Source organism: Melopsittacus undulatus, chromosome 16 (genome assembly GCF_012275295.1).
Source record: "Melopsittacus undulatus isolate bMelUnd1 chromosome 16, bMelUnd1.mat.Z, whole genome shotgun sequence".
Classification (NCBI taxonomy): domain Eukaryota; kingdom Metazoa; phylum Chordata; class Aves; order Psittaciformes; family Psittaculidae; genus Melopsittacus; species Melopsittacus undulatus.
The window spans coordinates 5,951,268-5,966,486 of NC_047542.1; the positions used below are offsets into that span (position 1 = coordinate 5,951,268).

Below are 15,219 nucleotides of genomic sequence, written 5' to 3' on the forward strand. Positions count from 1 at the left end.
GCTTTGAAACATGAAAGGTTTCCTACAGCATAACAAAGCACAGGGAATCAGTTCCAAGTGGAATTCTTCAGCAGTACAGATGCTGCTCAAACAAAGACTTTGGAAATGAAGCCGGTTTTAAAGCCGAGGTGAACTGTGCTCTGCTGCTGGACCTCGGGTGATCCATTGAGGGTTGCTGTGTAGCATAATACATACAAATAACCCCCTTTGGGGAGGATGACTGTGAAGATATTTAATACTTTGAAGTAGCCTGTGTAGATATTAACCATGTATTCCTCCCCAGAGATTCTGTTCTATGTGGAGTTGTATGCACTTGCCCTGACCACCGAGCACAGTCACAAGTTCAGACATTGAATGCCAAGGTGACTGAACACCACCCAAACCCTCTGCCTGTCATAACCACCTCTTTTTCTGTTACTGTGACATGATGTAGTGTCCTCCTTGTGTGTGATTTCTCCTTCCATGGAACTTGTCTCCGGTTCCGACTGTACCAGATGACTTAGCGACGTGGCCTTGGAATGCTAAGCAATGTATGGATGTACTGGGTGTAAATGTTTATATACTGTACAGCACCTTTATACATACTTCTGAGGTTCTGCCTAGAGAGAGACCTGTAAATCGCTCATTATTTTTTATATAGATATTAAAAAGAAACTCCAGAGTTCATGGCCTGTTGGATCTGCACTGTATAAAACAGATTCCTGGTTGACTTTCCATGGTGTGATCCCTTAAACCAGCTGCATCCCTGACCCAGGGCTTACCTACAACCATAGTGCTCTTCCAGAGAACAAAACCAGTTTATTCCTGGAAGCTTCCCTGACTCCCTGTTCAAATCACAGAGGTGTTTCCAAACCCGATCAAGTCATAGAGGAACTGTTCTTACTGCTGCAATCCTTGTACTCCAGGTTTATTTGTACATTTTGATATATAAAATTGTCATCTCCTTTTGCATCTTAACAACTTCTCCTTGTACAGAACATGGCTGTGAACAACTTGACGTACCCCCAGAAGCTCTTCTGCCATCTCCCCCCTTCTGTGAAAGAATGAAGCTATGAAAAGTTCCTCCATTTTTTGCTTGGTTTATTAGTAATAAATAGAAGGGATTAGAGCCAGCTAAGGGAAATGTGACTTTAAGAGATGCCTTGAAAACGTTCTGTTTCCCCCGTGTCCTTCCCAAGCATTAGCCTGCTCGTGAGGAGGAAGCCTGGGCTGTGTCTCCCCTGCTGAACTGATCCTCCCTGCAGCTTTCTTCCCTTGTGTGCACCACTGCAGCACAGACCTGCAGCAGCTTCTCCCATTACCACCAGAACAAGACATGACAGGGACTGAATGCAGCAGAATAACCTGCATTGAAAAAGGCTTTACCTGTCATTTGTGCTGGAGCCTTGTTCTCATGTAACTAAGGTTGGCAAAAAGTGAGCTCTGTTCAGTTGCAGAAGACCCAGGCACGAATCTGTTACTGTTTGGTTGTCAGCACAGAGGCAGAATTCACCTTGTGCAGACCACATTCCACTGCCTGCTGCAGTTCAGGAGAGGCAGGGCCTCAAGCACACCGAGCTTAGAAGGAAAGAAATGCTCTTTAGCACAGTCAGGTAAATGCACCTGGGCATGATCAGTCTGGGAGAGCACTGGAGGATGCTCAAATAGATGAATCTCAGTGTAGCTCCAGAGCTCTCCGCCAGGACAGTGCTCACCAAGCAGAGGGCTGGTTCTTCACATCACATGCAGAGGACAAGGCACCTGTGGCCCCATCACTGCCCCTCCAGCCAGAGCTTGGGGCACTCACACTGCTGTTGGTGGCCTGTGCCCCAAGTAGGCTGCACCCAGTTCTCTTTGCAGTGCAGCTCCTCCTGTCTGACCCCATTGACTGTTCTGCTGTGTGGATATGCCACATGGTGACCAGTTCCTTCTGGCTGTTGCAGAACACAAAAGCAGAGGGAGAGCCTGCATACATATGCTGAGAACCTGTTTAAAACCTGCAGCTGGAGAACACCTCTGCATTCACCCAGGCTCTTGGTTCTCTTCTGCGTTAGGGCTGTCAGGTGGAGACGGCCGAGTGCTGATGTCCAGTCAGTTCATGGTTTAATTTTCCATAACTGAAAAGAGATTGTGAGTGTGAGTGTGGGTCTGAAAGCTGATGGCCTGAGGGGGTTTCAGCTGCAGGTAAGAGTCCCTCTCCTTGCCCACCCTGTGCTGAATGCTCCAAGTGTGAGCCACGGGAGAACTGTGTCCTCATTCCAAAGGGATTGACACACATGTCCAACTAATGGCAGTAAGTGGGCACCACCCCTGAACAGGGCTGAAATTGAACTCATCCTTCCCCCCTAGATCTGGCTCAGGGAGCTCCAGCTACAAGGTCTGTTCTCTGAACTACTCCATAGCAGGAGCCTAATTCAAACCCCAACCTTCCTGCTGGGGCAGGAGCAATGTGTCTGTGGCACAAGTGATGCATTCGTCTGGGTCAGAGTTGTACTTACTCTGATATTGAATCCTAGAAGATCACTTATAACACCTGAGACAGCAGAGAGTATCACAACCCGTGTTATGTTGTAAATTAGTGGGTTCATGGTCAGCCCATAGAGCCTGAATGGAGTATCCAGCTCCTGCAGAGACCAGGAAAAAAGGCCATTAGCATTTACCCGCATCAGGAGCAATTAATCCCCTGACTCTTAGCATAATACCAGCTCCCTGGCAGCCTTGCCAATCATGCACTGCCTCCGTATCCTTTCTTAAATGTATGTACAGAAAGTGCCCCTCTATTTCAGGCCTTCCAGCTCAAAAGCATATTCTAACTGCTGAATCTGAGGAGGCTCCTTTGCCACTCTGGTTGTGTCATAACAGCTTGATCCAACAGGCTCTAGAATCTGCCTGGGCTAATTTATGTGACTCGGACTCTGCTCTTTACCTACTCTCAAGAAGCTTCAATATTGAAGCTGCGGAAGGAAGATGACTTCAAGCAGTAAGGAAAGATGCTGTGTTCATACAAGCCTCTCCTCTCACTGATCTAAGATGCAGCAAGGCACCACTAATCAAATGCTTGCAGGACCAATTAACCACACTGGTCCTGTATTGCTTGAACTTCTGTTGTAGAAGACAGGTTGAGAGAGCTGGACTGGGCTTCAGAAGGCTCCTGAAGGGGAGACCTGAGAGCAGCTCCAGTGCCTAAAGGGGCTGCAGGAAAGCTGGAGAGGGGCTTGGGACAAGGGATGTAGGGACAGGCCAAGGGGAATGGCTTGAACCTGCCCAAGAGAGGGGAGACTGAGCTGACCTCTTAGGCAGAAGCTGTTCCCTGGGAGGGTGCTGAGGCGCTGGCACAGGGTGCCCAGAGAAGCTGTGGCTGCCCCATCCCTGGCAGTGCTCAAGGCCAGGTTGGACACAGGGGCTTGGAGCAGCTGCTCCAGTGGAAGGGGTCCCTGCCCGTGGCAGGGGTTGGAGCTGGAGGAGCTTTAAGGTCCCTTCCAACACAAACTATTCTAGGATTCTAGGAACTTGCCTTAGCAAGGACAAGAGAAATGGGAAGAGGAAAACCAGGCAGTGTCTTTAGTCAATGCTTCTGTAAAACCACAGATTTGAGGAGAGCAGCAGCTCACCTTCAGTAGCTTTGTGGATAGTTTCAAAACGTTGTTTACCAGACACAGCTGCTCTTTCTTGTTTGGCTTCTTCTCCATCTTTAGGTACAAGTTTATCTGTGACAGAGACGTTACAGATCAGATGTTAATGCTCCAGCAATAGCACCCAAGTGATTCCTAATGGTGGGAATTGGAGCTGGTTTTGCAGTCTGTTGCCACTGATAAGGAAGTGATGCATTCACAGACAGGAATCCATCAGTGATCATATTCTCTGTGTGACTGATACGGCATATGTTAACCCAGAGCCAAACCTCAGCCAGAGTCTTAGCTGTTGGGTCTGTCCAAAGCTTTGCCAGCTCATCCCTCCCCAGCTGCACAGAGCTTCAGTCCAGCACAAGGGTTAAGTTCTAATTTAACTTCAGTTTAACTTAAATTCAATTAACTTAAAGATTTGATTCCAGGATTCTTTTAAGCTGGTTTGAAATACAATAATTGTATCTAAAAATGCCACAAAAGCAAAGGGAAAATCCCCTAAATGGAGATACCTGCTCCGTGAGCAAGATGGAAATGTTGCTGTACTTCTTATTGGTTTCAGAGCCCAGCGATGCCAGGCGCAGTAAGAAGAGCAGAAGTGCTGCCTCCCAGATGAGGAACTCCCAGTTGTAAGCTGCATTCAGAAATGTTTTGTGACCCTTAAGAACCTGCAGTGGGAAAAGGAACAAGGATGAGCCTGTTCTGAGGCAAAGCACCAAAGCATTACCCCTGCTCCCCTTCTGAACAGAGGTCTGTGCTCTGGAGCTACTGAACCCTCTCCCCTTGGAATGCAATTCACCCCTGCAACCAGGTTACAGTAAAAGGTCTTGTTTCCAACCTGGCTTTAGCATGGAATTCTGACCTTTTCCTTTGTGCTTAGAACAGGACACTTGGTTCTTTCCTCCTGCTTGCCAGTTAATGGGCCATATACGGTCTTTCACCTGTGCCTGTCCCAAGGGCAAGCCTCAGAGCAGCCCAGCCAGGCTGCACTGATCCTTGCCGTCCCCAGGATGTGTTTGCTGGGTCTGTCATTACTTCCCTCCAGAAACCTGTGGCTTACAGAAAGCCATCACAGCAGAGGCAGTAGCTCCTGGCCACCAACCTCACTGCTACCACAACTCTGGGGCCGTGGTAGCAAGAACTTACCTGAACAATCCAATGAAATCTCTTGCCAAAATCAAAGAAACCAAGAAACAACTCCAATAATAACACTGCTGACTCCAACTGGAGGCTTAGTGAAGTGTAAGTGACAGCTATGGACCTGCTTCTCAGCAGCTGGTTAAAGGGGCTGCAGTCAGCCCTCTTCAGTAACATGCCCTGTGAACATTTGATACTGGGGAAAAGTCCTGTCCTTCATGCACAAAAGCCAATGATGTCCTTAATGATATAAAACCCCCAGACTTCCCTCTGCAGACAGAATTCATATCTAAACAGAGAGAAATAACACCTAAACATAGAGAATTACTGTCCACTACCAACCAAACAATACAAAGCTTTTGAAAACACAACCCACTGTATTATTCTGGTGACAAACAGCTACAGTTCAAGCACTTTGAAGGCTGGCAAAAGAAAAGCCTGCAGTAATTGAGGGGTTTCCCCCCCTACAACCTTAAAGGAAAAGCTTCAAATCTCACCTGGGCACAGCATATAAAAGCGATTGAAAGAGCCAGTAAAAAGATTGAGGACACAACAACATCCACGGAGCGCTGGGGGCCTCGTCTCTGCCAAAACACAGACAGTCAGGGTGGAGAGGGATGTGGAGCTGTGAGGTTCAAGCTCACCACAAAGAGCTCTGCATGGTCAGTGACTCAAGCAGTGCTGCCGGGGCCAGCAAAGACCCTGTACTGAGAGCCTCCCTTGTGCCCTCTGTGACAACCAAATCCTGGCTTGGAACTCACCTTTAGGTAGGACCGAAGGGATAACCAGATCTTAATGTTTTCTACTTTCTTGAGTCTGAAGTGAGGGATTTCGTATTTCCTGGCTTTCCGAGCGGATGTGATGTGACTAAAAAGCTTGGCAAACAAAAACCTCTGCGAATTCAAAAACATACACAACATAAATCAGTCTAAACCAAATGAGATTGCTTGGAAACGCTTAGTGGTAACTGGCAGGAAAGGCTGTGGCAGCTTGGCCTCTCCAGTCACTGTGGACCAGGCTTGGAACAACCCAGTCTGGTAGAAGGTGTCCCTGCCCATGGCAGGGGCTTGGAGCTGGATGAGCTTTAAGGTCCCTTCCAACCCTAAATCTCACAGGCCTATTACCAGCTTTGACACCACAGCTTGCTGAGACAGACTGGTCTTGCCAGCATCTTCAACAGCAGCATGGTTTTGGTAGAACACCCACACCAGGGTTCATGAAAGGCAACAGGACATTTAAACCCACCTGTTTATATGTTCGCTCAGCAACACACATCATGAAGAAGAACATCCAAGTTAAGCAAAGTCTTTCCAGGAAGTTGATTGCAGACAAAACAATGACAGGAGTGCTCACGGGTGCTCCACAGAAGATGTGCAGAAGCTCCTTTAGAGAAATGGAGCAGAGCTGCTCAAGGTTGTCTGTGCGGAAGAGTCTGTAGAGGAACGGTAGGAACGCTAGTCCGATGGTGAGGATGTTTCCCAGCATTTGATAGCCCACTCCTTGCTGGTAAGCATTAACCTGGCAAGCAGGAACAAAACCATGATTTACATGTGTTTTGCATCAAGGACAAGGTATGCTGCTGTGGCAGAATCGATTCAATCAAGGGTTTGTTTCCCCTTCTCTTCAAAGGACATAGCCTAAAATAATTCCATCCATTTCATTCCAAAACCAGCAACATTCACTCAATAAATCATAAAACCACCACCTTGAGCACACTGCAGAGACACAGCCAACAGCAATCGGCACTCATTGAAAAGAAAGAGGGGAGACTGAGCTGAGCTCTTAGGCAGAAGCTGTTCCCTGGGAGGGTGCTGAGGCGCTGGCACAGGGTGCCCAGAGAAGCTGTGGCTGCCCCATCCCTGGCAGTGCTCAAGGCCAGGTTGGACACAGGGGCTTGGAGCAGCTGCTCCAGTGGAAGGGGTCCCTGCCCGTGGCAGGGGTTGGAGCTGGAGGAGCTTTAAGGTCCCTTCCAACACAAACCAGGCTGGGGTTCATTAGTCTTCAACAGGACCTCCTCAGTTTTGGTCTGAGGATTCTTTAAGTTAAGAACACATAGAACTGTATCGGCCATTGAGGAAGGACCCCTTTTATCCTGCACTTCATTCACATCTGCATGTAAAGATTGTCAGGTTTTCTGGGCGTTGTTTTTTAGTGTGAGGGAGAAGCTGCAATGCTCTGAAGCCCTCTTACCCTGCTCATGATAATCCCACTGATCTCCAGCACAGACATGTCCACCTTCTTGCAGTCATTCCCTTCCCAGATTAGCGCACTCACTTTTGCAGATGCTGGACTTGTATTCTGCAGCCAAAACAAATGGTTCTATAAAACAGAAAAGAATGCAAAAGGTGTGTCATCATTTCTGTCCCACTGTTCCATAATGCTTTCTCCTAGGAAGTGTTTAGATTGAGAGGGGAGATTCAATATTTGTCTTTGGGTGAACTACTTTGCTTTAGGCTTAGCAGTAGTCAGGATAACAGTAGCAAGGAGGAGGGAGTCCATCACTGATGCTACTTAGATCTTCACAGACTTCCAGGTGACAGGGTGGGCTCACCCAGCATTAGGCTGCTCCCATTACACCAGCAGCACTCAGATGGGTCTTTCATATTCTTTGGGCATACAAGGGGAAGGGGGGGGGGGGGTGGAATCTTTCACAGCATCCTCAGTTGCTGACACAAAGCAACAAACCTGCTGGAAAACATCTTCCTTGGCATCCCGCCTGGAATCCCTCACAGTGATCTCCTCACTGTCACTGGTGCAGGACGAGCGGCACTCGGGCCCGTGGAGCAGATCATCCCAGAGCATGTCTTCTGTCTCCGAGTCATGGCGAGTACTTTCGGAGTCCCTGCGGGTCACGCTGCAGCTCCGGGATCCCACATGAACGCAGGAGCTCAAATCCTATGGGGAAAAGCAAACTTCACACAGCTCAGCCCCACATCCAACCTGCAGAACTGGCTTCCCAAACCAGCATCCGGGGCAGCTGGAAACTGCCCTGAAGTCACACAGGGAACATTAATTCCCCAACTTGATAAAATCAAACTGACTCATTCATTCTAATGCAAAAGTTTTCTGACTTTTACATGAGCTATTTTAAGATTTCATTTCTGGTTTAGATTTATGGATTTTTAGATTTATCATTTGCTAGCCCATATATTTCTATTTCATCTTCAAGTGGTGAGAGTGGCAGAGGGCAAGATAAAGTAAGGGAGTGAATGAGTATATGTGACAGAATAGATTGATTTCTACTGTTTAAAATCAAGGCTTATTAAAGTTACAACATGGAGCTGCCTCCCAAACCACAGGAGCAACTGCAGGAATTCAAACCAAGCAATTGGAGGCAGCTTGGCCTAAACTGTACTGCCAAGAGGGACTTTTGGGGCTGTTTGGCTGGTTTTGTTAAACAGAGTATTATACTCCCAATGGTGAACAAAGTTTATGAAGCTACAAACAAGCAGGGATATATGAAGATGCTGAAGTGCTGTTGTTTAATACTGCTCTATTCTATGGCAAGGACAGCCCTGCACTGTCCATGCTCAGTAAAGCTCTGACTCTTGTATTTATGACCATACCTGACTGTATAATGTGGATTCTAGTTCAGATTCCATGACACTATCAGAGTCTCTGGTATTTTCCAGGGCTTCCTCGACCTGCCAAAACCAAAGGAAAACTGATTATCCATAGCAAAAAAAAAAGCCTGTGTGGAAAATGGCATCAATTCAATGTGGGTACCTGTGAGACAGCCTGGTTCAGAGAACCAAGAGGCCTCTCTTTCTTCTCCTCACAGCTGTTGTCACTGGAAGCCCCTGCTAGATTCTGACGTAACAAGATCCGTTGTGCCATTGCTTCAACCTCCTCCTCGCTTGAAAGCTCATCAGAAACACCACCTCTGTTGGTGCAGTCATCCTAAAACACAGCCGTCAAAGTAAGACTGAGGCAGTGCTAAAGAACCAGCCTGAACTGCATCACATCAAAGGTTCAAAGCCATTGCTGCTACTACACTGCTGTGCCCAGGAATTGCTTGAACCTGCGATAGGCAGCAGATGATCTACACAGAAGATGCAGAAACAGAATCCAACTCAGCATCACAGGGATTTTAAACTCATTACCCCTGTCTTGCCACAGAGGCAATGAAGGAATCATGGTGGGTCGGAGCTGGATTTGGGACACAGGTAGGAAGTGGAAAGGGCAGCAGCAGCTCTTGGCGATGCCTTACCAGCAAACTTAAGCCCAGGCAAAGAGATGCATGTACAAGCTGCTGGCTAAGAGACCAGAAATCATGAGCTGTGTCCCTCCGTACCCAGCTCTGCTCCCCTCCAAATGCCAGGAAGCAGGAGTGTGGATGGCACAGCGCTGTGGTGCTCTGCAGAGGTTTAATCTAAGTTCCTCCTGTGGGAGCTGACACAACTCAAAGAAGCCCTCAGAGTAACCCCACAAAGCTTCATATTGTAGGGATTCAAAGAGGGGTCACCATGCTTTAACTCTCTTCACAAAGGGTATGTAAGTCTTTCCTTTCCTGCCTCCTGCTGAGAGGTTACTGCAGGAGCTGTTTGCAAGGCAAATGATTTTCCAGAAGTGCTTTTGAAAAACGGCTCATTTATTTTTAATCATTATCTTAAAGATCTGAATCTTCTTTAACTGAACATTTTGGGAGCAGAAGGCTCTGCAACCAAATGAGCACTGTGGCATTACAGGCGTTTTCCAGGATACTTGACTGTTGTAACAGATTGAACAAGGCTGACTGACAGTAAAGTGTCAGCACCGCGTCAGCTGCTCAGTCAAGAAGGAGAAAGGGGTTTTAGGTTTCCTATAAGCAAGCAAAGATTGGTAGAAGAAGGCTGTATCAAACCACAGAGTTAAATATCAACACGTTTTGGGGTCCATGCAGTATATACTGAAACCTGTGACTTTGGCTCTTTCCTGCAGGTACCTGATGGCTCTTTTCCCCATCAGAAAGCTTCTTTTTCTCTTTGAAGTGCAGCAGCCTGTATTCAGATCTGGTGGGTCTGTGTTTAATGCCATTATTCATACCATTCACACCATTCTCTGTCTCAGTCCCTTTCTCAGCTACCGACTTCACTCTTCTAATCCTAAGAGAGAAAATACAATTAAATGCTTTTATGTCAGAGAAACTCTTTGAGGAAAGCACCACACTCTCTTTCACTTGCCACCCAGGTACAACATAGCTCAGGGAATAGCTAATTGTCTTCTGCTGACAGGCTCTCTGTGTCCTGATTCTGTTCAAGGGACTTGTATCTGCTTCACTCTCCTGGATGCTGCTCTTCTAAGTCTAATAGTACCTGAAAACTTCTAAACCCAGAGGGAACTCTTTTCTTATTATTATTTAGAAAGAAGTGCAATTCAGAAGACAAAAACTCCTTGTCAAAAGAAAGGACCTCTCTCATCAAGAAACAGCTGAGAAAACAGTAGAAGACAGTAAAATACCATCCCAAACCATCTATCCTCCTTGTCTTTGAGTTACTTTTACAGAAAGGAAGGTGGGGAAGCGGGATGACGATGACAATCCAAGCAACTTAAACCAGAAGGCACAATTGCTCCTGGAAATGAGGAGAAACAGCAACTTGAGCACACGCATTCAAGACAGGTCACAAAAATAAGCTCTGTCACTTTCTCTGCTCATCGAACACTCAGTTTAGCTGCACTGGGAGATAGGGTCTGATCTCCTAATAAGGACACAATAAAAATTCATGAGGATTCAGCCTCCTACAATACATGCTTTGAGTGCAGAACTAACTGGCAGCCTGTGGGGACGCCAGTGACAGTACACACTCTGTCTTCACTACCAGATCTCAAACTGGTTGCAGTGTCAGACATAGAACAAAGCAGTGAAGATCACATACCTCCTTCGGAAAAGCACACTAACTAAACTGTTCAGAATGGACGCAGGCTCTGGCTGCTCTTCTTTCCTGGCTTTGTCAGGAGAATTCCAACTGTTCCCATCGACACCCCCAGATTTGCGTAGCTTCCTTTGAGAAAAGGAGAATTCAATTTGCAAAGCAAGCTGCTTTGAGGTCATTCTTAAAAGATCTGAATCAGATCTGGACAGCTTTTTAGATGCTATTTTTCTCCAGTCATGCAGACAGAATGCTTAGTTCCAAATTAAGTAAGATGTTATTTGGATGCACTGAAGTTATGCACATACCCACAGGACACCCGTGTATCACAAGCAAAAGATGCAACAGCCAAAATCTGGACAAAACCTTTGCTGTAGAATTCTAATAGAGGTAAAACTCTGTCCACATCCATTCCAACCCTAACTATTCCATAACTCTTATCTCCATCCTGTTGCTCTGTTCTCAGTCCACATCAGCAATTCCCTGCAGTTCACACCAAAGCAGGACACCAGACTGGTTTGCCTTTCTGTACAGAATGCCCTCCTCTGGCCACAGAGAAAAGACATTTAAAAGGCTGTGTTAGAAAGAAAGTTCAACTGACAACTGAAGAAGACCTGTCACAGCCTGGTAAACCTGCAGTATTGTCTGGGTTACGAGAAGTTTATGACCAAGACAGAAAATACATGTTAATGGTGAAATGACCTATTTATAATGAAATAGAAGGTATTTACCCATTAACTTCCACCCTAAGCAATCCCTGTCACCCCACTCACCTCCTCCGCCTGCTGAGCCCATTGCTTCCCGAAGGTCGATTGATCTGGGTAGACACTATCTGACAGTGAACAGTTCCCATCAGCAACATAAGGCACATTGGTCCCATGACTTCACTTGCGTTCACCACAGGCATCATGAAATACAACACAACTGCTACGACTGAAAGGGAGAAAACGGTATCAAATGCACAAGAGCGTGGGCAGTTCCCCTGCCTGCTCCCTTTAACACAGTCTCTCTGTATGTTATTGGTATTTCTGCAAGCACTGGTGCCACACATCCTGAAACCTACTCTAAGCAGGTTGCAGACCCGGATGCTTTAGCTGCCAGGCTACAAACTGATGCCACATTCCTTGCAGAGAAAGGACTGTGGCACAGGCTGCTACCAGCCCTTACCTTGCATAACATAGAGCACCAGAAGCCACATAAAAATACGCTGGGAAGTGACCTGGATCCACCACTGGCTGAATAATGGGAAAAACACAACTCTCACGATTCCCTTCCGAGTCAGTGACGTCCAGGGAATTTCAGGCTTGGCTTTAGCAAACGTGGAGCCTTGGGATTAAAGGAAAAACAAACAAGTGAATTTCTGTACTTACACCTTCCTCTTCGGCCAAGGGCAAACCCTGCAGTTCAGAGAGGTGACAGCAGCCCAGCTTCAGGCACCCCTCCAACCTACACAGCCCCAACACGCAGGGCTAACGGCAGCCCTGGCTGCTGCCCCTTCCCTCACCAACTGCTCCCTGCATCCCCCCTGCCTCTGCTTTCAGGGTCTCACTGCTCCTCTTGCACCGGGCACCTTCCCAGTGCTGAGATCTGGGGCTCCGGTGCTGCTGCTGCCAGCAGGGGATGACTCATGCCCTGGGCAAGCACTCAATGGGCCCAGAGGAGGTGCTGGCTGCCCTGCACCAGGCTGCGATGCGGTAACGGAGACACCTGCCCCTCACCTCTGATTAAATCCACGTCGATCAGATCAGGCTGAATGTGTCCCTTCTTCTTAGGCTTGCTTTTGAACCCCTAAGAAGACAAAACAAGGGCCTGTTACTGCCTGCGAGGGGAACCGCACGGGGGCTGCGGGAGCTCCGTTACCTTCATCTCGGTGTGCTCGACCGACTTCTCCCATATCTGCTGGTCGTAGGCCCCGATCTGGAAGGAGAGGAGGCTGAGGGCACGGCCGGGCCCGTGTCCGCTCTCCCCGCTCCGCACTCACCTTCTTCTGGTACCAGGCAATGGCATCCCCGTCCGGAGCGGCCATGGGGGGCCGGGCCTGCTCCCGGTACCGGCGCTGGGCCTGCTCCCGGTACCGGCGCCGGGCCCGGCCGCTGTTACCCTGGAGACGGCCGCTCGACTGCTTCCGCCTGCCGCCGGCCCGCCCCCCGCAGGCAGCGCAAGCCGAGCGCCGATCAGCGAACAGAGGAGGCCGGAGGGTAAAGGACAAAAATCAGACTTTGTTTATTAAAAAAATACTTTACAGGAAAAAAATCCTATGCATTCCTTGGACTATGGTACAAAGAAACGGCGGAACAGTTCGACACCCGGCTACAGTCGGACACCCGGTACAGTCAGACACCCGGGTACAGTCAGCTACAGAGAGGCCCGAGCGGCCGCCCGGCTGTGGTACAGAACCTCTTGGAACCACTCGCTAACGGCAATAAATACCCTAAGGCCGCACAAAGCAAACAGGCTTCCAGGCAATTGTACACGTCCTCTGCGGGCAGAGGCCGCCCATAAATTAAAACCACAGAAACGAAACATAAAAACTGTAGCTGCCCATCGAAAATTAACAAAAAACCGAAAAAATCACAAAAAACAGCAACACAGAAGTCTCTTTACACGTTGTACAAAGAAAGCAAAGGGGTTTATGTGTTCCTCCGAGCCCCCGTGCCAAGGCCATGGGTGCTGTGGGGAGCAGTCCCCTCCTCTCGCACCCCTTGGGCTGGTCCCAAGCTGCCAACGCTCTGCACCCCATGGAAACCACAGCTCCAGGGTTTATTACTCGGTCGGTTGAGACCTGGCAAGAGGAGGAAGGGCCAGAGGAAGGGCTCTACCCATGGGAAAGCTCCATCAATCTGCCTTGTCCAGGGGAATCAAACCGTAAGGGAAGGTGAAGAGCACAGCAGAGAGCCCTTTATCTGTATGGCAAGATCTACACCTGTGGCAAATGGTGATTAGAAATCCCCTGAGAACACTGCACCCAGTGTCCCACCTTCCTGGAAGAGCACGGGTCAAGGATCTGCTCAAAGGGACTTGTGGGGTGGCTAAAGGAGAGAGGAAAGGGAAGCTAACGGGTATCTCATCTTTAAACTGCATCTTGTTAGCCCCCTTCTAGCCCTGCTGAGCCACTTGCCCTTATCCCAAGGGATGGTGTTCACCAACAGCACTTTACTTCACACATCAAAGCCAATGGATCTCCTCACAGGGCACTCGGGCACTCAGCAATTGTCTCCAGCATAAAGCAGGAGGGTTTCCCACTCCTCAGCCTCACACATCCCAGGGCAAAGAGTCGTAACTGGAGAACTGAGGAGTTACAGGATCCATGTTCACAAACTGTTCTGCCTCTACCTGGGTAGGACGAAGAACAAGCCATGACATTTGCCAGAGTTTGATTATCTCATTACACAGGCTGTTGTATGGTATCTTGTAGAACAAACAGCTTTTTAACACCAGAGAGATCAGAAATAGTTACTTGGACCTATCCAGAGCTTTGTTCTGCTCAGCAAACACTTAGTGGCCTGAACTGATTACTTCCTTTCTGAACAGCTTATGAAAATCAGGATAGCACAGGTCTTGTTCTGGAAAACATGTGCATCATTCACAGAGGCATTGGTCTAATTCTGCTCTGTTGTTTTCAGTGCAGTTGAAGTCACCTTGAAGCAGTAGCTGTCTAGCTGTAGTAATCAGCTTCACAAGCAACCCCTCTCATGCTTTACATCCAGAACTGGGGTGGAGTTTGAAATGTTGTCTTGGTTAAAGTGTACCAAAGCTGATAATGTAGTTAGGTAATAGATTCTTATCAAGTTTCCTCCTCTCTTAAGCATGCTAGAACAGCATCAGCAACAGTCAAGACATTTGAAGATATATTTCTGTATTTAAATCTGACATTAGATATTAAGTTAGTAAGTAAATGGAACCGAAAGAGAGCACGATGCTATCAGTCATGTCCCTCCATCCAAAGAGGTAAGTCAGAGCAGTTTCTTTTATTTCAGGCTGTAGTCACAGATTTCACTAAACCTACAGGTTTGAAAGCAACATGAGCCACTCTGGTCTTCTTCCTTCATCCATTGGAAAACATGCTGTAAGAGTTTACAGAGAACTTCCAAATCAATTCCCTCTCCATCCTGTTTCAATTCTCACTATAAGAGAGACAAGTTGGTGTATGGGGGCTCTTAATCTGTTTATTCTTCCTTTAAAGTGATGTTTGCAGACTCGCTGTGGGATCTGCAGATGTGTCGGTTCCTGAGTGGTTGTATGCAGTGCTGGCTGTCAACAAACGGCCACCGAGCTGATGCACCTCTACTGACATGACCAAAGAATAGCACATGTGAGAAGTGAAATGGGCACTTGGAAGACTAGCAGACTTCATCAAAAGGAAAGAACACCCTTGGATAATGCGATCTTTGAATGTGGAGGATGAACTGAAACCGCTATTGCCTGTGAGGAATTTTACTTTGCACAACCCTTAAAGCTATGAAATTCCTCTCAACATAAAAAGTGGAAAAAACCCACCAGAGAACAGACGGCTCATTTATGAGCTGGTCTGGGTCATCTAGAATTTCTGCTAAGATTAAATTACACCCCTGCATGAATCACATTACTTTGTATCATAAAAGCTCTCCATTCTAACACCTTATTTACACAGA

The 15,219-nt window shown here is 47.7% G+C and overlaps 1 protein-coding gene across 1 annotated transcript; it reads right to left on the reverse strand.

Annotated features, from left to right (window-relative positions):
* Positions 1-1,063: 1,063 nt before the first annotated feature.
* Positions 1,064-12,703, reverse strand: PHTF1 (putative homeodomain transcription factor 1). The gene is made up of 18 exons (XM_031054715.2): positions 12,570-12,703; positions 12,449-12,505; positions 12,307-12,376; positions 11,756-11,914; positions 11,362-11,521; positions 10,595-10,720; positions 9,664-9,823; positions 8,466-8,639; positions 8,306-8,383; positions 7,425-7,634; positions 6,930-7,058; positions 5,985-6,257; positions 5,501-5,632; positions 5,237-5,323; positions 4,115-4,270; positions 3,591-3,686; positions 2,478-2,603; positions 1,064-2,096 (listed from the first exon to the last, which is right to left on the reverse strand). The coding sequence occupies exons 1-18, from the start codon at positions 12,612-12,614 to the stop codon at positions 2,076-2,078; spliced, it is 2,259 nt and encodes a 752-aa protein (XP_030910575.2). The 5' UTR covers positions 12,615-12,703; the 3' UTR covers positions 1,064-2,075.
* Between the last annotated feature and the right edge of the window lie 2,516 nt (positions 12,704-15,219).